At 42.4% G+C, this 24801-nt stretch overlaps 1 protein-coding gene across 4 annotated transcripts in view; it reads right to left on the reverse strand.

Annotated features, from left to right (window-relative positions):
* The window catches only part of LOC147023888 (regulator of G protein signaling 7-like), a 318575-nt gene that overhangs the window by 283956 nt on the left and 9818 nt on the right, over nucleotides 1-24801 (reverse strand). For all 4 annotated transcript variants that reach the window (XM_085889793.1, XM_085889789.1, XM_085889791.1 and 1 more), the window contains exon 2: nucleotides 16657-16825. In XM_085889793.1, coding sequence (XP_085745919.1) covers nucleotides 16657-16776 — 120 coding nt within the window. In that variant the 5' untranslated portion in view covers nucleotides 16777-16825. The remainder of the gene's footprint in view (nucleotides 1-16656; nucleotides 16826-24801) is intronic.

Raw genomic sequence — 24801 nt, forward strand, 5'->3', positions numbered from 1 at the left:
TCAATTTGATGTCAACAGTGCTCACAGAGTTATAGTTTGCAACTTTGCCTTTTACTTTTAATTTTACATACTCAATTCATTCGTCATCACCAGATTCCTTGAGACAAATTGATTTTACGTGGGTATATCCACCTGAAGTTCCAAAATCAGCCGCAATTATAATTTTGGCATGTTTTTTTTTGTTGGAAATCACTTATAACATGTAGAAATGCCAAAAAAAAAAAAAATCGAAATTTTGTTGAAAAAAAAGTTGCAAAAATTTTTTTCTCTAACAATTTTTTTTTGGGGGGGGGGGGAGGGAGGGTTGGAAATCACTAAAACATGTAGAAATGCAAAAAAAAAAAAATTCAAATCTTTTTTCAAAATGGCCGCCATAGCGGCTATATTGGATTTTGGACCAAGTCCAAAGTCTAATGGCATGATCCTTGGACCATACCTAATCCCCCCACCAAGTTTCGTCAAAATCCGTCGAGGAGTTTTTCCGTAATACTGTTCACAAACAAACAAACAAACAAACAAACAGAAAGGGGTGAAAACAGTAATGTCCAATCTTCGATGGCAGAGGTTAAAAAAAAAATTCTTCTGATTCTGTGGACCTTTTCGGTTGTCCTTTGGGAGTTTCCTTCTGTATCCATTTTTATCCACCCCATGCACACGTGTTTTGCATCCTGTTTTTGTCTGTTACGTCCTGATCTGTTCACTGTACTAGCTCTTCCATGAGCCTCGACGATGTATACAAAAAATAAACAATAAAAATTTTAAAACGTAATATAATTTTTGAGCCTTAAACAATCCTTGGGAATCCAAGCTGCCATTGATTCATCGATGTTGCATTTCAATACCAAGTTCCATCATAGTCATCGTTCTTCAAATTCACTCTCATAGACAAGTGCCATATTTGTTTTGCAATTTCATGCAAAGCTCATTATGCTTGATGGTCTGCATTTAAAACTTAAAAGGATAAGAGTATGGACAATCACCATAGGTTTGCATCCATGCGGAGGAGGAAATGCCCCACTGAGTGTGGTAAGAAGTGCGAAACCATTGTTGTAATGTCGCTGGTACCCAGACTGCCCCAGGAAATGACGGCACTGTCCCTAAGCTCAGAGGCTGTGTTTGTCTCGTCTAACAGACCTGTGTTTTGTCTCGTGTATTTGTTTGTATGTCCATGTGTGTGACATGTGTGTGTAGCAGCTTGACTACGAGGCAGGATCCTGTTTTGTTTTTTTTATCTCAAAACTAAAGACATTATCATTTCATATGCAGCATAGTGGCTGCTGGGTTGCCTCATTACTGGGGGCACAGCTGTGTGATTGATGCGGTTCCCCCTGTAGGTTAGATCAGGAATTTGGAATTTAAGTTGGACCAGTTTAGAGCCCATCTGAGGAAGGATTGCACACACATTGATGCCTTCGCCCCGCCTGTCAAACACCAGGACGACAGTTTATAGCTCAGCCGAGATTCGAACCCCGGCTAAACAGTGAAGAGGCGATTGTGACTAAAGAAAGATACCACTCTCCTCATGACCTGTTCATGTTGATCAGTGCTTCATAGAGTCTTCTTTCACTTGATTCTCTGTGAATGCATGCAACCATGAAAGTGGTAATGAGAATGCACTGGCAAATTAGACTTACAATAAGGTGGGGCAAAATATCGCCCCAACTGTACAACCTCCGCAGTCTTGTTTAGATGTTCAGAATTCTGAAAGTCTGCACCAGAATTCTCTGTGGCTGACGCTAAAGTGGGCAATTATAAATGAAATATGTCCAGGAAACTGAACACAAGTCCCAAGAAGGAATAATTCAGAGTACAGTACATGTATAGGGTGTCCCAAAAAAATATACAACTTTTAAAATGCTTCGTTTGATCCTAAAAAAGCAGTAATTTTGTCACTAATGATTCATTTATTGTTGCAGAGACCCTGAAGTTTATTTTGATACCAAGCAAGTGCCAGAAAAATGCCAAGGCTGACCGTACAACAACGGACGAAAATTGTTGAACTTTGGCACCAGACGAAAAGTGTCATACAGGTACAAAGTCTTTACTCGAGACATTTCGGTATCCACTTGCGCCATGCACCAAACTTTCGGACAATAAATTGCACCATCGCAAAGTTTACCAATGTGGGAACCATCTGTGACCTTCACAAGGGTCACAGTGGTCGGAAGAGGACAGGTCATAGTGAAGAAAATGTGGAAATGGTGAGACAGGCGGTCGTTCAGAGTCCAAAAAAATCGATTCGACGACTTTCTGCTGAGACAAACATTCATAAGAACACCGTTCAGAGGATCCTTCGCCAAGACATTCATGCCTTTCCATACAAAATTCAAACGGAAACGGTGCTTACTGATCAACAGAAACGCAAACGACTAGACTTTGCAAATTGGTTCTCAGGAAGCTTGGAGGAAGATGCAGACTTCCTTAAAAAACTTCACATGATGGACGAATGCCATGCTCACTTGTCCGGGGAGGTAAACAAGCAAAACTTTCGGTACTGGGGAACTGAAAATCCTGGTAATGCATCAACTGAACTGGTGCCTCGATCTGTTCTCAAAGTCACCATGTGGGTGGCGGTTGGTTGGTATGGGATAATTGGTCCATACTTCTTTGAAGATGACCAGGGACGCACTTGCACGGTAAACCAGAGGAACTATCGCGAAATGATTCAGGAATTCTATCTGCCTGAGCTACGTACTCAGGCCCGTAGGAGAAACAACCTGATCCAGATGAGAACCCAGTGGTTCCAGCAGGATGGGGCACCGCCCCGTACAGCCAGGGAAACAAGGCGTTTTCTCAACCAACATTTTGAGGGCCGCTTTATCTCCCTCTACAAAGACGGAGTGGCCACCGTATTCCCCTGACCTAACTCCTCCAGACTTCTTCTTGTGGGGATATCTCAAGGACAGGATCTATGGAAACACTAGGCCTCAGACTCTTGATCAGCTGAAGGAAAACATCCAGCAAGAAATCCACAACATTCTTCACGAAACGTTTCCGAAAGTGATGGAGAACATGACAACGCGTTTGCAGGCAGTGATCGGACAACGTGGAGCCTACGTCGAACATGTGGTCTAAAAGAAAACGACGATTCTATACCAAAATTTAAATTTTGGCGCCAATTTTGACATTGGTACAATAAACTTCAACCTTTCAGCTTTCTATCCAGCCATATGTCTTTAAAAAATATATATGTGACGACCATCCTCTTTGCAGATGAAAAGTTGTATTTTTTTTGGGACACCCTGTATACAACGACATTACACAGTATGTGGTGTGGCCCTATCTTTCCCAACTAAAATCTTTCCCTATTTTATCAATTTGTAACAAAACCAGGTGGCATTGTTTCAAAGAAAACTTGGAATCATGTCGCACTGAGCATGCTGCTGACATAAACAGTGATTGGAATTAAATGAAAAAAAAACATTTCTCAGACTTAAAAGAGGCAAGGAACAGTAAATTACCTCAAACACCGAAGGTGGGCGTCGGTTATGTTTTCACCCATCTGACTGTTTGTATATTTGTGTGCAGGATATCTCAAAAAGTTGTGGACAGATTTGACGAAACTTGGTGGACAGGTGGGGTGTGTGATGAGGACCAATTGATTCGATTTTGGTGAAGATCTGGATCTGGATCTGTATATGAGAATTAAAAAAAAAAATTTCAGCGATTCTTCACCATTGAGAGACGGGACCAAAAACGACATATAGCATGATATATCAACAAGTTGTGGATGAATTATGACAAAACGAGGTGGACGAGTTTGTTCGGTGACAAAAGCAAGCCGATTCGATGCTTGTTCAGGTCCGGATCGAGATCCGGCCTATCAGTGGGATACAAAATGTAAACTGTTCAGCATGGCTGGGGGTATGTGCTTCACTGAGTGCTGTTCTAGTTTCCACTCCATCATGGAAGTTAAATCATGCAAAGTCCCACGGTGAACTCAATTCAAAAATAGGGCAAAGTTGGTGGTGCACCATCGCAAATCCCCATGCTTCCCATCCAAAGCAAAGTCCAACACGTGGAACATGTCATTCAATCCGGACAAATGTCACACTCTCACTATGTCTCTCCGAAAGGACTGTTTAGAACCCCCCCCCATCCACTTTCTTCCACAATCCTCTGGAAGAAGTCCTTTCTTTCAAGCTTCTGGGTCTCACTATCTGCCATAACCTTTCCTGGGAATGCCACATCTCAAACCTCGCCTCCAAAGCCAGTCGCCGACTGGGAATCCTCCTTCGTGCAAAGTCCTTCCTTGGCCCACCTGAGCTCCTGACCACAAACAAAGCTTTTGTCCGCAGCCTGATGGAGTACTGCTCTCCCCTCTGGGCTGGTGCTCCTGCCTCCCACCTTTCTCGGCTTCACGTTGTGGAAACCAAGGAATTTTGTATCATTGGCATCTCCCACGGTGAGGCTGAGTCTTTGGGCCTCTCACTCTCTCTCACCGCAGGCTGGTTGGTGGTCTTTCTGTCTTATACCGTCTCGTCTACAGCATCGCCCCCCCCCCCCACCCTGCTCTCTCTGCGATTTGTCCTCACCACATTTCCGCAGGGCACTCAAGGTCCGCCAATAAACCTCTTCTGGTAAAACTACCAAAATCATGAATCACTGCTCACCTTCATTGTTTCATTCCTCTTTTTTCCCGCCTTTGGAATAAACTCCCTCACTCGATTCAATCCCATTCTTCCCTCCAGGCCTTCAAAACAGCTGTTCACCACCACCTCTTATCATCCCCCATCCAAATCCTCGATCTTTTCTACCTCCGATAATCCACCCAAACCCACCTCCTTCAAATTCCCTTCTTTCCTTCCTGAAAGTCCCTGTAATGTCCATCTTGTATTCCCCATGTTCCCCGCCCCATCCCTCTCCCTTCCACAGATCTCCTGTCTCTGTTCCCCACTGTTTTGTCCTTCCCACTTCTGCCCCTCTTGTCTCATGCCCCCCTTGCTGTATGTTGTGTGTTAGCTCTCACACGAGCCTCGATAAGGTATACAAAAAAAAGAAAAAAAGTTGAAAGATGGCAAAAGTTCTTCCAGGAATGACCAAATATCAAATTTTGAGTTCATTCAATTTTTTTTTCTTCCTGTTTTGACCCCTGTGACCTAAATTCCCCACCCCCTGAGGCATGAAATCAGAGGTCAAATCCAAAAATTCGTCAGACATTTAATGCATCCCCCAATATTGATTGCATATACAACTTTTCATTGAAAATGTTTAGAAACGTGCCCGTGATTGCATTGTTTTGGTATTTTACCTTTCATCCCCATCCTAGGAGGCGGGGCCAAAAATAGGCTCTTGAACCTTCTTGCCATGTGGTGATGATAACTACCACGTTTGATGAACGTCTGCAGAACCATTTAGGAGGAGATAGCACGATGGACAGACAGACAGACAGACACAGACAGGAGCCGATTACAATATCTCGGTTTTTTTTTTCCAAGGTGGGGATAAAAACAGGATTGCATCAACATATTTGCGATTTTATTTCACAATTATTCATATTATTAATGTTCCTGCTCCACGATATCACCACTGGCATTGCCCCAACCATAATTCTACCCCTTATGGCTGAAAAGCTTTCCAACAAAATGACTTATTTAAAGGCAATTCCTCGTTGACCCATTTCAGGTATTTTAGAGTGAAATAAAATTCCATTTTTAAAGAAAAAATATTTACTACATCGAATCATTGTCAGACTTTACATTGTGCGTTATTATATGAAAACATAAATGCGCACAACTGAGCAGCAAAGAAGAATTTGTAAAACTTCCAGTAATTATGAGATGGAGGCAGCTCTGCAATGTCCAGGACTGAACGAAACATATTTGTGCATATCCTGTATGTTGCAAAACAAGATTTTTGTTGTTGAACTTTTGTCCAAAATCATACTAAATATGCAAATTCTTGGTATGTATGTACATATCTTATGGAATTAAAAATGGCTTAGCCGATCTGCACCAAATTCTGTATACGTGCTCGGGGTACATGCGGGCTGGTCATAGATGTAATTAAAATTGGCTCCTTAATACCTGGAGATGGGAGGAGAGATAACAAGATTCAAGTCATTTGTATATATGAATGCTGATTACAACTAGAGAGTTCACAGAACAACTAACCCGATGCTGTGTTGAGAAAAACAAAAAAGGACGTGGGAAGGATCTTTTCAACTCTTACTTTGCATTTCCGAGCACAATCTGTATTAACTTTGTTTGTGAACTTTCAAGAACAAGCACGCTGGCAACCATACGAAGCCGAGGGGTCAAACAGAACAGTCCAGAGCTGAACCCTCTGCCAACTCTGCTCTGAGAGCGCGAGTGGAAAATTTGATTGGTCGAGATGGCGTAATATTTTGCTCAAGTACTGCTAAACTGCTGGGTTTTTTTTTTTTACTTATCGGTGACTTATGTTTGACGTTGTTCGAATGAATAATTGAATTGAAATAAAATGAAAGTTTTAAAAGCTATTAACCCCCCCCCCCCTTTTCCCCTTTAAAAAAAGTTTATTCATATTATTAATGTTCCTGCTCCACGATATCACCACTGGCATTGCCCCAACCATAATTCTGCCCCTTATGGCTGAAAAGCTTTCCAACAAAATGACTTATTTAAAGGCACTTCCTCGTTGACCCATTTCAGGTATTTTAGAGTGAAATAAAAGACAAATTTTTAAAGAAAAATATTTACTACGTCGAATTGAATTGAAGTTTACCACCATTGATGTACCCTTTTTTACACCAACTCAGTGAACACTTTACATGAATTTTTCATTACTGTTTTTTGTGTCCTTATGCAGGTTTGTGTTCTAGTGTTCAAAATATAAAATTATATTGACTTTAAGCAGTTCCTCAATCATCGACCGATGTCTGTCAGTCGGACAGACAGACAGACAGACAGAGTGAATCAATTGCCTAACCCCCCTTTGCACACCGTGCGTGGGGTAACAAGGGCGGAGGGGTCATGCTGGAGCACAACCAGAATTATTTTAAGAAGGGGGGAAGTGGGTGCAACCACAATATGTATAAGGAGGAGGGGTTCAGAATCACAATTTTTTTTAAATCAAGGGTGGGAGACAGGGAAGGGGGCTACACGCATGGTATTGTACAAAATAATTCACAGACTCCATAATTTGCTCCTGGAAGGGAGTGGATATTTTCTCGTTGTGAAAAATGACAAGCCCTTGTAATTAGAAAACAAAAATGCCATTGGTGTTTCAAAAACTTGGTCACCGAATACTATTTTGCATAATCTTGTTGTGCACGCAAATGCAATGCTCATGTGTTAAACAAGTGAGAAATGACCACACCGTGGTCATAACCTGCGACGCAAAAAAAAACCAAGCCCGGGCAGTGTAAAGTCAGCAGACGCCTACAGGCCTGATGTACGAGGCCTACCAGAAAACCAGGTTGGTGGCCATATTATTTTGTCTGGGTGCCATGGTGGGTGGAGTCAAGCAGCAAATGCGGGTTGGGTCCGGCAGCTGTCCGAGCAACGGGTCCACATTTCAAAAATCAACCCCAAGAACCACAACAACAACAACAACAACAATCATGTGAAGCTCTTGTAGATCTGCAATGCATCAGGAAAAATGTACACAAAATGATGAGGTTGATAAAAGGAGATCTTAGCAGGAAAGATCTGATGTGAGCGTTCCCGATTCTGGATTAGATTCCTTGTGGAATTGCAGTCGATTTAATCTGCTGTCTGGTGCTGTGTCAGCAAATGGCCAGGATTGGAGCCTCCTTTTGAGATGTTTAAGCTGGCTGTCTTGTTTGCAATGTGGGCATTTGTTGCCACAAGTGAATGACATATTGGGCTTTATGGTGGAGAAAGCAGCAAATGAGGGAGGAAGCATGGAAATGTTTAAATAGGGGAGGGCAGGAAGAGAAGTAACAGAAAAGTAAGCGTGATTCGGTGTTATTGTACTCGTAGTAAGGGCCGTAAGGATCGAATGATGAAAACCACATTGCAAAGTCAATTGCACACTGCTGGAACCCCATAACGATTGTTCAATCAATGGCTGCCGAGAAAGTTTGATCAGTGAATGCCACAACATATGGGTTAAAGGCAAATTTATCGGGATAAAGAAAATCGACATCAAGCACAAAATGCTTGCTTTCCAAATAGCTTCCACAGCTTTCCAACACCACCTTTATGGGCTGTTGTGCTGCAAGTCCGAGAATCAATAGTGGAAAAAGATTCCCCCCCTGCAGGCTTTTGAAATGATGTGCTAGCACTACAAAGATAGCTCAGCTCAGCACAAAACCTCAAATGTGCACACTCATCAGTGAGCAATCTAACCAGTATCCTGGGTTTGAATCCCAACCCGGCTCCACAAACTGTCATCCCACTGTTTCACAATCAGGATGATTCATCAATGTGTGTGCCATCATTCGGATGGACGTTGTGGGGGAAAAATTTATATTTAATGTATTTTAAATTGTAACAAATGGAGTTTCAGAAATGTAACTTTTATGCTGCAAATTGAATTGGCTGTCATTTCTGGCCAAAAGACTTTTGCCCTAAATGATAAGAAATGTGTTGTTCTGGAGCAGAGTGACCGAGCTGATAAATGAACCTTTGCTTAGAAAATGTATGAAGTGGCTTTTTGTCTAAAGGACACGTCTACAGTCTGGGTGAATATCCCCCAACCTCTCTCTCATGGAAGTATAAAATGTTTTGAAAGGCACATTGTTCTCAGTGCAAGCACGTGAGGAAGTATAATTTCTCAGTGGCTCGTACTCCTTGGAACTGACCAAGTACCAAGTTCGAATAAAACTCTCTGATGTAATGTAGAAGTGAATTGAATCGGGTTGGGCTAACTGTTAACTAAAGTAAGAATAAATGAAATAGAACCAAATAATATTGCAATCAAATGGGGATTCTTAAGTTCATTGTACAAGGGTGAGAAGTGTATGGTGTATAATGAGAAAATAAATTGTTTCACAAGGAAGGACTTGTGTGGACATCAGTTTTATCAGTGTCGATAGGGTTTTTGTAGGATTTTATAATCAAATCGGACAAACGTTAAGCTCTGTCTGAAGTCAAATAGGATTCCACAATCGGCCAGTTAGAATCCTTCAGGAGGACAACGATCACAACAAGGTGGGTTTAAAAAAATCCACATCAACGTTAAGCTGGGCGTCCTGTCCACTGGCACTAGTTGGTGGACGTTAAAGATCCCACAGGTGCCCTTCGCAAAGAGTGGGCGAGCTATCACAAGCATCCTGAAAGAATGTCAAGTTCCTGCTCTAACCTATAGAGGCACCCCTCCCAGAAGTAAAATACATTATAAACCACAAACACGTATGATTACCTATTTAGACAGTCGCTACTGACATTTAACACTAAACTGAATGGGAGAAAACCCGACGTTCTTGAGGCACTCTATCGCATACCCCACAGACTAACGGACCCGAGTCAAGATCTACTAGAATATATTGTTACGGGTTTGGGGGTCGTGCGGTCTCGAGGGGAGTTTCTCGGATCCACTTCACAGCCGATGACCCTGAAGCCGACGAGCCACAGATTACTCCTGTTTGAGATGCTTAATTTAGGTTGGATCCAGTATCCAAATCCCACTTTACCTTCCTGGCAAATTAATCACGCCAGATAAAGACTGCTTCCCAACACCCCACTGCTGTCAATCAAGAACGGTTGAGCAATACCGCAAGTGGGACGTTGGCTAATCTCTGACCATAACAAAATGATGGGCAGAACTTCCTGCCACTATCACACACTATTGTCGAACCAATGGAAAGTCACGATCGGGCAGTTTGGAAAGCAATTTATGAACGAACTAGCAAAGGCATGTACATACATGGCAAAGCAGTGTCTCAAGGGAAAAAGATCTTACCCTTAAGTACGTAAGCCCTCGTATTCAGTCATCTTATCACAACTTTAAAAACACACAGGTGCCTCAAGCATTTCAGGAGAAGGAGAGAAGAAAAGTAGGTGGGGTATGGTGTTGTCACAGGCCTCAGCTGTACTTGAGCCAGATGGCTCATGTGGTCATGAACAAGGTGTGTGGTACGTGGTGCGGGTATAGTGCGAGTCTTGAAAATATCTGTTGTGGACTCGGTTGACACTCTGCAAAACCAGGTCGAGTCAAAGAGGTGTGTGCGATGGTTGGTGCAAGGATGTAAGATGCATGTGTAAGATGTGTTGAGAGAGAAGTTATCTCTATGGAGAATCTCTGTTGATTCTCTTTATGCTCCAGAACTTGAGGATGGTTTTTAATGAAGTCAGCATAGGAGGTATTGCCAGTGAGGAGGTGGTAACTATGCCTGGCAGCCTGCGTCTCCACACCCATTCCGCTTCGTCTTCTGCGCTCGGCACTTAGCGTGGGCCACCTCGGACTCTCCACTCCATCACCAACTCCGCTCGACTGACCAACCAACTACAAACTATGAGGGACTGCTTTTCTGAACTTCTCCAATGAGCTCTCCACAACTGACCTGACACTCGGAACTCTACAGAACTTAACTCTCTCAAAGAACTTCGGAACTGAGGTCTCATATGAACATATCTGACTGAACTGCTCTGTCAGGCATATTTTCGCCCACATTACTGTCGCCTTTCACATCCGCTTTCCACGAGCCAGCCACTCCGATTGGCTGGCACTCTGCAATCCAGTCATTGTGATTGGCTGCAGGTACATGGAAAGGACAGGGCAAGCGGAAAGGCCGGAGACCGGAGTGCGTCCGACACCCACATGAACGCCCAACCCTTTACCTGCTGCGACTTAAACATGTTTGTGTTTGAACAGGTGTTTGTGGTGTGGGTTGTGAAGTGAATGTTGTGTGTGGTTTGAGTCTGTAAGGTGTTTAGAAGTACTTGAGAATGGAGTTTGAGAATAATGTTTGAGTACGGAGTTGGAGAATGAGTAAGAGAACAATGGGGATAGTTCTAACCACATTCTCAACGCATCTTTCCCTTCCACTAAAACGAGGTTTCTGTAGATATAACTACAATAGGGGACCCTTATGTGTTGGATGTGTCTCCCCAGGATGTCTGAAAACCGTAACAATATATTATACACCCCAGGAAGTATAATAACATGACCCTTCCTGCTGCTCCTGTTGAGAGTGGGTGTATTTGTCCTTTTAAATATTGAACGTCAGGCAAGGAAGCAGCAAATGCCATTTTTAAGTCTTTGGTATGACTATGCTGGGGTTTGAACGGCTGAGCTCTCAGTCTCGGAACAGACGATCGAACCACTACACCACTGAGTGACCGTTACATCGAAATAATTCCTTTGATTAACATTGAAAAAAAACAAAACCTTCGCTTGTTTTGAACTATAGTATCTCGTTTGTAAAACTTTTCCAATGACTCTCGTACATACAAGACATACACTACAAAGAAAATATTGCTCAACACAATCACCCATCTTAACAATGCGCTTTTCATTCTTGATTTAACAAGCAAATAAAAAAGAAATTCCCCTTAATGCCAAGAACGACTTCAACTCCACTTCAATATTGGACGAATCCTTAACAAAGCTTGTCCAACTGACACCAAAACATATCTGTCTGGGATGGAGAAATCGTTAAAAATTAGAGCAGTGCGGGGGGATTGAACGAAACTAGTTTAAACCAGAACGGCACTGGGTAGAGAACATACCTCCGCCACGTTGAACAGTTTGCGTTTTGGATCTCACTGATGACTAATTGGCCAGATCTGGATCCGGACCTGAACAAAAATCTAATCAGCTTGTTCTCGTCACCGAACCAACTCATCCAGCAAGTTTTGTCAAAATCCATCTATAACCTTGAGAAATACCATGCTGTGTATCGTTTTTGATCCTATCTCAATGGTGAAGAATCACTTAAAAATTAAATAATTCTCGTATCCAGATCCAGATTCAGATGTTCACCAAAATTGAATTGATTCGTCCTGGTCGCACACCCAACCTGTCCACCAAATCGCATCTTAATCCGTCCACAACGTTTTGAGATATCCTGCACACAGAGACAGACAGACAGACTTCAAAACATAACCTCCGCCCACCTTCAGGAGCGGAGGTAATGAGTGTATAAAGAGTGGCATTATAGCTCAAAGAAACACACTCGACTTGTATTTGTCTGGTCTGGGTTTGACTTGTGACCTGACAATAAAACTGTCACAATGGTACTTTACAGGCAGGATTTTGCATCAACTAGTGTGGTCTGTTAGGATTTGCAGAGATATTAAGCCAGATGTCCTGTCTGCAAGCAATCGCGAGTGGACGTTAAAAAATCCCATGCTGTCTTTCAAAAGAGTAGGCCATTATGTGCTGGTACCCTTACTAATATTTTAAGGAATATCAGGCCTGGTCAGCCAGATTGGAAAAAAAAAAAAAACTGGTGCCATTCACGCAGATGCTATGCGAGCTGCCTACCCCAAACTAATGGGACGTGGTGTATGGTGATGATAACCAAAGTTGGTGTCAAAGCCACTCAATGCTCGCCTGTTTATACATTTATCGTTTTTAAAAGATGAGTCTAATAATAAATATTTTTTATAAAGCATTGCAGTGAAGTATAATTATAAAGCAATATATGTATTTGTATATTGAAATCAGTAACAAGAGCGCAAGTGAGCACAATATATGCCCCAACAAGAAGGTATATACAGAATTGTGCGACTACATGGAAAACAGCATCCTGGTTGCCATGGCAACCACTTTAGATGACGAACGTATGTCGCTACACACCGTCTCCACAGTCTGTACCTATGTACCAAATATGAAACGTGAAAGTTGAAAACTTTAGGAGTTAGAGTGCGACAGGAACGGATGGACAGCCAGACAGACAGACAGACAGACGGACGACCGGTATCACATAATACGCCCCGATATATATATATATATACACATATACATATATATATATATACACATATATATATATATATATATATATATATATATATATATATATATATATACACATATACACATATACATATATATATACACATATATATATATATATATATATATATATATATATATATATATATATATATCGGGCGTATAAAAGGAAACTAGAGGGGGAGCACTCGGGAGAGTGCAAAACCTCTGCCGCCAATACTACTGGGTCACTCAAGTGAACCTTATATCTTATTCATTAAATATGTCAACAGTGCTGACAGTTATAGTTCTTTTCTCCGTTTTTTTTTTGGGGGGGGGGGTTGGAAATCACTTAAAGCATGTAGAAATGCCAAAAAAAAAAAAAAAAAAAATCGAAATTTTGTTGAAAAAAAAGTTGCAGAAAATATCTTTTTTTCCAACAATTTTTTTTTTTGGGGGGGGGGGGTTGGAAATCACTTAAAGCATGTAGAAATGCAAAAAAAAAAATTTTTCTCCAACAATTTTTTTTGGGGGTGGGGGTTGGAAATCACTTAAAACGTAGAAATGCCAAAAAAAATTTTTTTTTCTCGAAATTTTTTGGGGAGGGTTGGAAATCACTTAAAACATGTCAAAATGCAAAAAAAAAATTTTTTCTCTAACTTTTTTTTTGGGGGGTGGGGATTGGAAATCACTGAAAACATGTAGAAATGCAAAAAAAAAAAAATTTTTATTTCTCTAACTTTGGGGGGGGGGTTGGAAATCACTAAAAACATGTAGAAATGCAAAAAAAAAAAATTCTCTAACAATTTTTTTTGGGGTGGTGGGGGTTGGAAATCACTTAAAACATGTAGAAATGCAAAAAAAAAAATTTTCTCTAACAATTTTTTTTGGGGGGGGGGGTTGGAAATCACTGAAAACATGTAGAAATGCAAAAAAAAATTCTCGAACAATTTTTTTTGGGGGGTGGGGGGACCAAGTCCAAAATCTAATGGCATGATCCTTGGACCATACCTTACCTAACCCTCCCCCACCAAGTTTCGTCGAAATCCGTCCAGGAGTTTTTCCGTAATACAAAAGATTTAACATGTTCACGCTCACGCTGACGCTCACGCTCACGGCGGGGGTATCGCTGGAGCTCTCTGTTCTTCGAACAGGCGAGCTAATAATGAGCATACAACTTCATACAGTGCCTTCAGAAAGTATTCACACCCCTTGACTTTTGTCACATTTTGTTGTATTTCAGCCTGAATTTAAAATGGATTAAATTTAATTATTTTTGTCACCAATCTACAAAAAAATACCCCATCATGACAAAGTGAAAACATGTTTTTAGAAAAGGTTTTAAACTAAAAATGAAAAGCTGAAATGTCTTGATTCAATACATATTCAACCCCCTGAATCAATACTTTGTAGAAGCATATTTTGACAGTGAATACAACTTCGAGTCTTCTTGGGGATGTCTGTATCAGCTTTGCACATCTGGATTTTGGGGATTTTCTCCCATTCTTCCTTGCAGATTTGCTCAAGCTCTGTCAACTTGGATGGAGAGCGTCGGTGAACAGCAATCTTCAAGTCTTCCACAGATTCTCAATGGGATTCATGTCTGTGCTTTGGCTGGGTCACTCAAGAACTTTCACATTCTTGTTCTGAAGCCATTCCCGTGTTGCTTTGGCTGGATGCTTGGGGTCATTGTCCTGTTGGAATGGAAATCGTGGCCGCAGTCTTAGGTCTTTTGCACTCTGAAGCAGGTTCTCCTCAAGGATTTGCTGTATTTGGCTCCTTTCATTGTTTGCTCCATCCTCACAAGTCTCCCAATCCCGACCGCTGTAAAGCATCCGTGTAGCATAATGCTGCCACCACCATGCTTCACAGTAGGGCTGGTGTAAGATGGGTGATGAACGGCGTACGGTTTCCACTAGATGTAGCACTTTACATTCGGGCCAGAGTTCAATTTTCATCTCATCAGACCACACAATCTTTTGCCTTGTTCTCAGTCTTTCACGTGCCTTTTTGCAAACTCCAGGCATGCTGTCATGTGCCTTTTCCTCAGGAGTGGCTTCCATCTGTCCACTCTCCCATTTAGCCTAGATTTGTGAAGTACTGCAGAAACTGCTGTCCTTCCGGTAAGTTCTCCCATCTCAGCCAAGGAACTCTGTAGTTCTGTCAGAGTGGTCATTGGGTTCTTAATCACCTCCCTGACCAAGGTCCTTCTTGCCCAGTTGCTCAGTTTGGTCGGACAGCCAGCTCTAGGAAGAGTTTGGGTCATTCCATGTTCTTTCCATTTCCTAATGATGGAGCTCACTGTGTTCTTGAGAACTTTCAACACTCCAGAAATTGTTTTATATCCTTCCCCAGATCTATACCTCCTCACAATTCTATCTCTGAGTTCTACGGACAGTTCCTTGAACTTCATGGTAGAGTTTCTGCTCTGAAATGCACGCTGTGGGACCAACAGTAATTTAGAACGGTGTGTTTTTCTATATCACGTCCAATCAATTTAATTGGCCACAGGTGGACTCCAATCAAGTTGGCGAGACATCTCAAGGATGATCAAAGGGAATTGGATGCACCTGAGCTCAATGTGGAGTGTCATTCGAAAAAGGGGTTTGGAATACTTATTTGAATCAAGACATTTCAGCTTTCCATTTTTAATTGATTTGTAAAAAAATTCTAAAAACACGTTTTCACATTGCCATTACGGGTTACTTTGTGTAGATCGGTGACAAAAAATATTTAAACTTGATCCATTTTAAATTCAGGCTGCATCACAACAAAATGTAACAAAGTCAAGGGGTGTGAATACTTTCTGAAGGCACTGTACATACATATACTGCATCATAAAAAATTATGGACTGTATGGTACAATATCTACACAATGATGGTGACACATTGTCTGTTTGGCATGGTATTAATTTGACCTTTGTTCTTGTACAATACAATCTCTGATGCCTTGAATGGAAACAGTTGCATGACAACAACCGTCCTTTCCCTTTATTTAGGATCCATAAATGCTGCCAATAAATTATAATGAATGTTGCTGTCCTGCATGTGATGCATGTAAAAGCTCTTAGAAAGCCTTGTCTGATTATTATGATGCTCAGTTTTACAAAGTCACTTCTCCATCTTCTTTTTGCCTAATTAAGCAAGGATTGACTACATTTTGTGTTTCAAATGACTGATGGAATCAAATGATCTTCCGTTGGACTGACACGGAAGGTGATTAACGTAACACGTGAAAGGATAGATATCATTGGACGAGTGTCACGGAACAATACTGAAGGTGCTCCCATTCACAGGTAAGATTTAGAATATTTCTGCAAAAACAAAAAAGTGCAAATAAGTCGTGTGACGTCACAGCTACATCTGTGGGGTACAAATTTGTACTTCTCCCAAGTAGATGCAAGAACTCCCCACCTACGCTGCAGCTGTCCGACTTGTATTTCCAAAACAAATAGTACCTTTTTGCTCAAAGGTGGTTTCTCATTTGCATGCCCATTGAAAGAGGTATAGTACACCTCCCAACACCACCCCTCCTTTTGCTCACCTGTACTGACCAACCACCTAATAAAGGGAAATGATGGTGAAACAATAGTAGTTGCGTACTAAGGATGCAACAATTTCACTCAACAATTGACATCAACCAATGAGTCTCTGTACAAAAACATGAGTGGGGGGGGGGATCCTCCAATCAACAAGAGGTTTTCAACAATCAAACCTTGGTTTTTCTTGATTGAAGAAAAAGAAATCATCCAAAACAAGTAACAACTGCACTGGGTAGCTCTGGGTGTGCGACACATCAAAGCGTAGATCTGGGTATGTGTGACAGACCTTGGAGTAAAGGGACATCCTTGCTGAGCTCAAAGAAGCATTGCTGGGAACACATCCTCCGCTGCTGCAACAGCTACTGCTGCTGCTGCTTCGCTCCAGTGCTGGGTTAGCCTGAGCCATTTCACCTTCGACTGCAGACCTCAAGGAGATGCAGCCCGTCTCCACGCACCTAAGGGTGGCAAGAAAGAGTGGCAATTCCTCTCTTTCATCTTAGTGAATGCATCCCACTCGCTCTCTCCAAAGTGGGCTAACCGCACAACCACAAAGCGCTAACACTAATTCATAAATCAAACACAGCCTGACAATGTGGCTATGAGCATCATGTACGTATTCTGAAGAACGATGCCGAAATCTACCACGACTATGTGGCTTTTTAGAATCCATTGTTTTTGTTCTACATGTAAAAAGGCAACTTTCATGCAGTTCAGGGTGCAAGATACGTGTCAAGAGCTCCCAGTGCTTGCGTATGTCATTGTGCCTGTACCAAATGTGCCGTGAGTGAAAACGAGTCGGCCCATTTAATGCTCTCATCTGACCCGATTGCTCAGGATGTTCAGTACCCAGGTTTAAATCCCACATAAATATACTGTACTGATTTGTACAATGCCTACTAATATCCTTGAAATCCATATTAAGGGACAATGGTGTGTACTCACATCTTTGTCCGACGTGTCATTGTTGTACGCTCGATTGGGAGCCTTACACCAATATAAAATAAATAAATAAAGGAATGCCAACAAAGGCAATTGGTTTCAGGACAATTCCATTGATGTCCTATTTAATATCTATCTATTTATTTGTTTGTTTGTTTTTCACACCGTTATACAAAATGTGGCTGCTTTGTAATTCGAGGGTTGTGCAATGACATCACATAATACACTACCATGAGCATGTCAGCACATTGGCAGATGCACTGCAATGGCATCTAGAAAAGACATACTACCTCAACCCCAGTGCACATCCTTTAACAGCAAGCAATCCATGCATGGGAGTGGCTTTTTCATGGCCCAGTTGATGTAGGAAATTTTTTTTTTTTAAGTCAGCTTTTACATGCAAGAAGGTGATTAAACCACCCGAAGACAGAGGTGATCTGTCTGACCGTGTGCATTCAATGATTTAAGGATGCTGTTGGAGTTTGACATGACATCAATCTACCGCAAATTCTAATTTATCCTGAACACCACAAGGAAGAGCTTTAATAATATGACTTGACAGAGCAGGCACAGTCCCTGCCTTTAAGATTAAGGGGGAAAATGAAGGTGGTTGGGTTTGGGGGTGGAGGCAGTGATGAAGATGGTGCTGTAAAAGCAGGACATTGTATCCTTGGGCACATTTGTATGTCATCTTTCTTTTGAAGATAGCAGGCAGAGTTCCCTCTCAGTCAAGCCACTACTTTGAACATTTATAGATCCTAGATGCTCTTGCCAAACAAAAGTTGGGGGTATCTGTGTCGGTAGTCTATCAAAATAAATAGGATCCGATTTTTCAATAAAGGTTAACAATTAATGGAAAGTAATTTGGGTACTTCGATGGGCATAGACCTGATTGGGTTCAATAAACGAACCTAGCTATCCATTTCCTTGGCCATCCACTGGAACTAAGAGGTTCAGTCTCTGAATTTCCAGGCCTCACCATCAGCCATAACCTTTGCTTGACTGACCACATAGCAAAGCTGGCCTACAAAGCCAGCCACAGACTGTTCATCCTCTTTTGATTCGTCTTTCCTTGGAAAGTCAGAGATACTCATAATCTACAAGGCCTTTGTCTGAAACTCCATGGAGTATGTACTTATCTCCCCTATGGGTTGGCACCCCAGCATCACATCTGTCTCTCCTGGATTCTGTGGAATGTAAAGCTCTCAACATTTAAATTTCCAGTGATGAGGCTAAATCACAAGGTCTGTTGCTCTCGCATCGAAAACAGGTCAGTGGCCTCTGTTTTCTGCCATCTATTGTGCAATATAATTCGCTCTGCTCCCTGTCCTCTGACCCTCCCTATTTACTCCAGAATGCAAGTGATCGTCTAATAACCACCTCTTGATTAAACTTCCAAAATCAAGGCTGACTGCACATGTCAACTCTTTTATTCTTCACTTCTCCCATCTATGGAACAACTGCCCAGAGGTTATTCTGTCTCTCTTCCCTCCAGGGTTTCAAGCAGGCTGTGCACCATTATTTCTTGGCATTCCCAATTCTGACCCATGATCTTTATCATCCCCATTAACCCTTCCTAACCCAACCACCTTACTTGCCAGTCTCAGTCCTCTCCTCCTCCCTCCCCCTCTCACTTTTTCCTGCCCGTTCACTCCCTTGATGTCCTACTGTCAGTTCTACCTAACCCTTCAATGAGCCTCATTCCTGTAAGTTAACAAAAAGAGAGGTTAAACCTATGCTTGATCCGTAGAAATTTTGCTGAAGTAGTTGTTCAAAGATTTACTCTGGTGAAAAAAAGATATCTTAGGATCTTCAATGTCTACAAAGTTGTGTAGCCTTATCTCGTTAGATGATGTCTGCCCATTTGAATCTGGTTCGTCGATGTCTGCGCATTTGAATCTGGTTCGTCGATGTCTGCGCATTTGAATCTGGTTCGTCGATGTCTGCGCATTTTAATCTGGTTCGTCGATGTCTGCGCATTTGAATCTGGTTCGTCGATGTCTGCGTATTTGAATCTGGTTCGTCGATGTCTGCGCATTTGAATCTGGTTCGTCGATGTCTGCGCATTTGAATCTGGTTCGTCGATGTCTGCGCATTTGAAGCTGTTTCGTCGATGTCTGCGCATTTGAATCTGATTCGTCGATGTCTGCGCATTTGAATCTGGTTCGTCGATGTCTGCGCATTTGAATCTGGTTCATCAATGTCTGTCCATTTGAATCTGGTTAGTCGATGTCTGCCCATTTGAACCTGGTTCGTCCATGTCTGCCTATTTGAATCTGGTTAGTCGATATCTGCCCATTTAAACCTGGTTCGTCCATGTCTGCCCATTTGAACCTGGTTCGTCCATGTCTGCCTATTTGAATCTGGTTAGTCGATATCTGCCCATTTAAACCTGGTTCGTCCATGTCTGCCCATTTAAACCTGGTTCGTCGATGGATGCCCATTTGAATCTGGTTAGTCGATGTCTGTCCATTTGAACCTGGTTCGTCGATGTATGCCCATTTGAAGCTGATTTGTCGATGTCTGCCCATTTTAATCTGGTTCGTCGATGTCTGCACATTTGAATCTGGTCAGTTGATGTCTGCCCATTTGAATCTGGTCAGTCGATGTCTGCTCATTTGAATCTGGTCAGTCGATGTCTGCTCATTTGAATCTGGTCCGTTGATGTCTGCCCATTTGAATCTGGTCAGTGGATGTCTGCCCATTTGAATCTGGTCAGTCGATGTCTGCCCATTTGAATCTGGTTCATCGATGTCTGCCCATTTGAATCTGGTCAGTCGATGTCTGCCCATTTGAATCTGGTTCGTCGATGTCTGCCCATTTGAATCTGGTCAGTCGATGTCTGCACATTTGAATCTGGTTCGTCGATGTCTGCACATTTGAATATGGTTCATCGAAGTCTGCCCATTTGAATCTGGTTCGTCGATGTCTGGACATTTGAATCTTGTCAGTCGATGTCTGCACATTTGAATCTGGTCAGTCGATGTCTGCCCATTTGAATCTGGTCAGTCGATGTCTGCCCATTTGAATCTGGTTCGTCGATGTCTGCCCATTTGAATCTGGTCAGTCGATGTCTGCACATTTGAATCTGGTTCGTCGATGTCTGCCCATTTGAATATGGTTCATCGAAGTCTGCCCATTTGAATATGGTTCATCGAAGTCTGCCCATTTGAATATGGTTCATCGAAGTCTGCCCATTTGAATCTTGTCAGTCGATGTCTGCACATTTGAATCTGGTCAGTCGATGTCTGCCCATTTGAATCTTGTCAGTCGATGTCTGCACATTTGAATCTGGTCAGTCGATCTCTGCCCATTTGAATCTGGTTCGTCGATGTCTGCCCATTTGATTCTGGTCAGTCGATGTCTGCCCATTTGAATATGGTTCGTCGATGTCTGCCCATTTGAATCTGGTCAGTCGATGTCTGCCCATTTGAATCTGATCAGTCGATGTCTGCCCATTTGAATCTGGTCAGTTGATGTCTGCACTTTGAATCTGGTCAGTCGATGTCTGCCCATTTGAATCTGGTCAGTCGATGTCTGCCCATTTGAATCTGGTCAGTCGAAGTCTGCACATTTGAATCTGGTCAGTCGAAGTCTGCACATTTGAATCTGGTCAGTCGATGTCTGCCCATTTGAATCTGGTCAGTCGAAGTCTGCACATTTGAATCTGGTCAGTCGATGTCTGCTTATTTTAGCATGGCCCATTCTCTGTGTAGCTATTTTACTGCACAATCCCCTCCCTCTACCCCCCCCCCCCCAGAAGGTGCATTGAACCCTCATTCTCGGTTGGTCAGGTTTCCATGAGCCTCGAACATGGGATTGCATTTTGAAATAAAAAAACGTTCCGACTTCATGATGGAAAGATCAAGAAAAAGAATACAGATCTTCATATTCATGTTCAGATTCCCAAAACTCCAAAGACACTCACATCGCACCAAATTTTTGTCTTGAAGTCGATTTAGTAATGCGTTCACAGTAAATGAGGTTCGAGGTGAGACAGAGTGAAATCACTCGCTGCTTGGCTTCTCATGAGCTTGAAAAATTTTTTTCATTACCCCAATTTTTACTTACCTTATGGCCTTGTGAGGTAATGCCTTAAAAGTCATAAAACAAGGATTTCTCTCCCCCTCCCTATTCCATAAAAGGCAGTGGTACCCAACCTCATCACCCGATATTCAGACAACCCTCCCCCCCCAATCACAATCCCTCTATGGTGTGAGATGTAATGTAGGACAAACTACACAGATGGAAACACAAGTGTGTGAAATGGCAAGTATTGTTGGACAATGCAACCCTTAAAATGTATGGAAAGGTTGTTTTCTTTCTTTATCCGGGTCTGCAGCTAACCAGGCGTTGAGAATGGTCTAGTTGTGACGTGGTGCTATGTTCAAATGGAGCCGTTTCAATCAAGGCCCACGGGTTGTTTTATCCAATGCACTTCCTGGCTCCTGTCCTCCTTTTATTACCTTCACCACCGAAGGTTGACAGAGGTTATGTTTTCATCCCTGTCTGTCTGTGAGCAGGATATGTTCAGCCTGGCAGAGGTATACGTTCTAGTTGTTGATGATATTATTATTGTGTACCTATTCTGCCAGTCGCTTTGGGATGGCCATCCTATCAGTACCTCTAGGCCATCCTGTCAGCATATATATGTATACATATACCTCCCTGTCATGTTTTTGGCGAGTCCTGGACTATATTGTGATCAAGTTGTTTGTAGAACTTCAAGAATGCCCCTCATATGGTAAATTCCGGTGAAAATGTTGTTTATGACCTTTAAAGCAACTTTGGAGACTGCGATTGAACGCGATTGAATACTGTGCTGACCTGGAGAAAATAAGCACACTTTGCTCGGGATCCATTGGGGTGAAGTGTAAATTCAGCTCGTGAGCAGGTGTTCCGATGGAGGAGCGGCTCGGTGGTTGAGGAGCAAGGCACATGTCGAACGTAAACCCAGAGTACGATGTCCGGTGGTAAATGTCCCCGTATCATTCCCGCCGAGCGATTCCTGCACAGCGAGCTAATTATTTATTGATGTGCTGTCGTCGGAATTGGCTGAGTTTGGGGCTTCATGCATACCTGTAATAGGTCGTCTCGGGGGCTCTTTCGTTCACTGCACCTTACTGTCGAGGCTAACAGAGAGGCCTAAGATCTAAGTGGACCAATAAGACTTGCATAGTGGCACAGTGTTGTTATACTGCAGTGGAAACATGCGGCTTCATGCGGTTCTCATGCGGAAACATGCGGTTCTCAAGTTGGCAATTCTCGAGTTGGTGTGCTGCCAAGTGAGGCACCTACCATATTCAACATGCTCAGTACACCTCTCATCACTCAACGCCATCCCACGATTACTCGATTAACTGGACTGGGATGCTATTAAGTATAATGAGCTGATGCTGCACTGTAATGATAGCAATGTACGTAATACCACATTCAGACCACCGGCATAAACTCATCACGACGAACTAATCAACGCATTGGCCATCAAAATGCCCCACAAGGAAGTATTTAACTGTCATTTAATTACCACTAGGGCACTACTCACTTCAAATACACCTCCCAGCATGCATGTCAACTGTGGCTTCTCTCACCACACCATGGAATGGTATCATTGGTATTGTCACCTCCGCTACCGAAGGTGGAAGGAGGGTACGTTTTCACTCTTGTCAGTCTGCTTGTCAGGACGATATCTCATTCGGACGAAACTTGGTGGACAGGTTAGGTGTGTGACAAGGACAAATTGATTCAATTTTGGTGAACATCCAAATCCAGATCCAGAGAAGATAATTATTTAGTTTTTCAGTGATTCTTCACCATTGAGAGATGGGGCCAAAAACTATATACATTTGTGGCCAAAAATATTGGTACCCTAGCACTTTTTTTCAAATAATGCACCATTTCTTCCAGAAAATTGTTGAAATCAAAAATCTTTTGGTATCAACAAATGTATTTCTTTGGTGTGCAGTGGAACAACAACAACAAAAAAAAAGCTGAAAAAAATACTAAATATTAGCTTATTCCACACAGAGATCATAAAATGGCCCGGACAATATTATTGGCACCTTTTAGAAGTTGTAAGAAATAATTCGATTTCATGCAGGTGATTCTCCGTTACTTTGGAATTGAATTCACCTGTGGTGGGTTGCAGATGCCTGCAATAGAAAAAATCACTCATTCAACCAGTTTGAATAGAGAAAAGGAGTCATTCTGCTGTTTTGTGTCACTGTGTATACCACAATGAGCATGGAGAAAAGAAAGAAAACTAGAGAATTGTCTGAGGAGGTCAGACACAAGATTGTAGCCAAGCATGGATAATCTCAAGGCTACAAGTCCATCTCCAGAGATCTTGATGTTCCTGTGTCCACCGTACACAATGTTATCAGGAAGTTTAAGGCTCATGGCACTGGAGCCAGCCTGCCCGGACATGGCCGCAAGAGAAAACTTGATCGAAGATTGCAGCGAAGGATTGTACAAATGGTGGAGAAATCACCTCGATCAACTGTCAAACAGATTCAAGCTGACCTTCAGACACAAGGTACAACAGTTTCAACGAGCACCATCTGTCACCAACTCAATGAAAGGGGGTTCTATGGTAGGAGACCCAGGATGACCCCACTGCTGAGAGAGAGAGACAGAGACAGAGACAGAGACAGACATAAGAAAGCCCGACTGGACTTTGCCAAAACACACCTTAACAAGCCAAAATCTTTCTCGGAGAATGTCCTCTGGACAGATGAGAATAAATTAGAGCTTTTTGGTAAAGCATATTATCTCTATGTTTAGAGAAAACAAAATTAAGCCTTCAACGAAAATAACACCTTCCCTACAGTCAAACATGGAGGAGGTTTAGTGATGTTTTGGGGTTGCTGTGCTGCCTCTGCCATTGGGGGCCATGAAATGTGTGCATGGCATCATGAAATCGGGACATTACCAAGGTATTTTCGAGCGCAATGTTCAACCCAGTGTCAGCAAGCTGGGTCTCCATTGAAGGTCATGGGTCTTGCAACAGGACAATGACCCCAAACACACTTCAAACAGCACCCAGGAATGGTTTAACACAAAGCGTTGGACTGTTCTGAAGTGGCCAGCAATGAGTCCAGATCTAACTCCCATTGAACACCTGTGGGGAGTCCTGAAAACAGCAGTTGGGAGAGGCACCCTTCAAATCTGGGAGAACTGGAGCAGTTTACACAAGAAGAGTGGGCCAAACTGCCAGGAGAGAGGAGTAGGAAGCTCATTCATGGCTGGAGGAAGCGCTTGACTGCGGTTATTTTGTCCAAAGGCTGTGATCCCAAAAATTAAGTCGAGGGTGTTCATAATTTTGTCATTGCCATTTATGTATGTTTTCAGATTTATTTTATTTTATTTTTTGTATACCTTGTCGAGAGTCGTATGAGAGCTAACACACAACGCACAGCAAGGGGGGCAGGAGACAAGAGAGGCAGAGAGCGAAGGACAAAACAGTGGGGAACAGAGACATGAGGGGATATGT

Source organism: Eptatretus burgeri, chromosome 7 (assembly GCF_056783735.1).
Source record: "Eptatretus burgeri isolate ZD-2024b chromosome 7, Ebu_testis_v1, whole genome shotgun sequence".
NCBI lineage: Eukaryota > Metazoa > Chordata > Myxini > Myxiniformes > Myxinidae > Eptatretus > Eptatretus burgeri.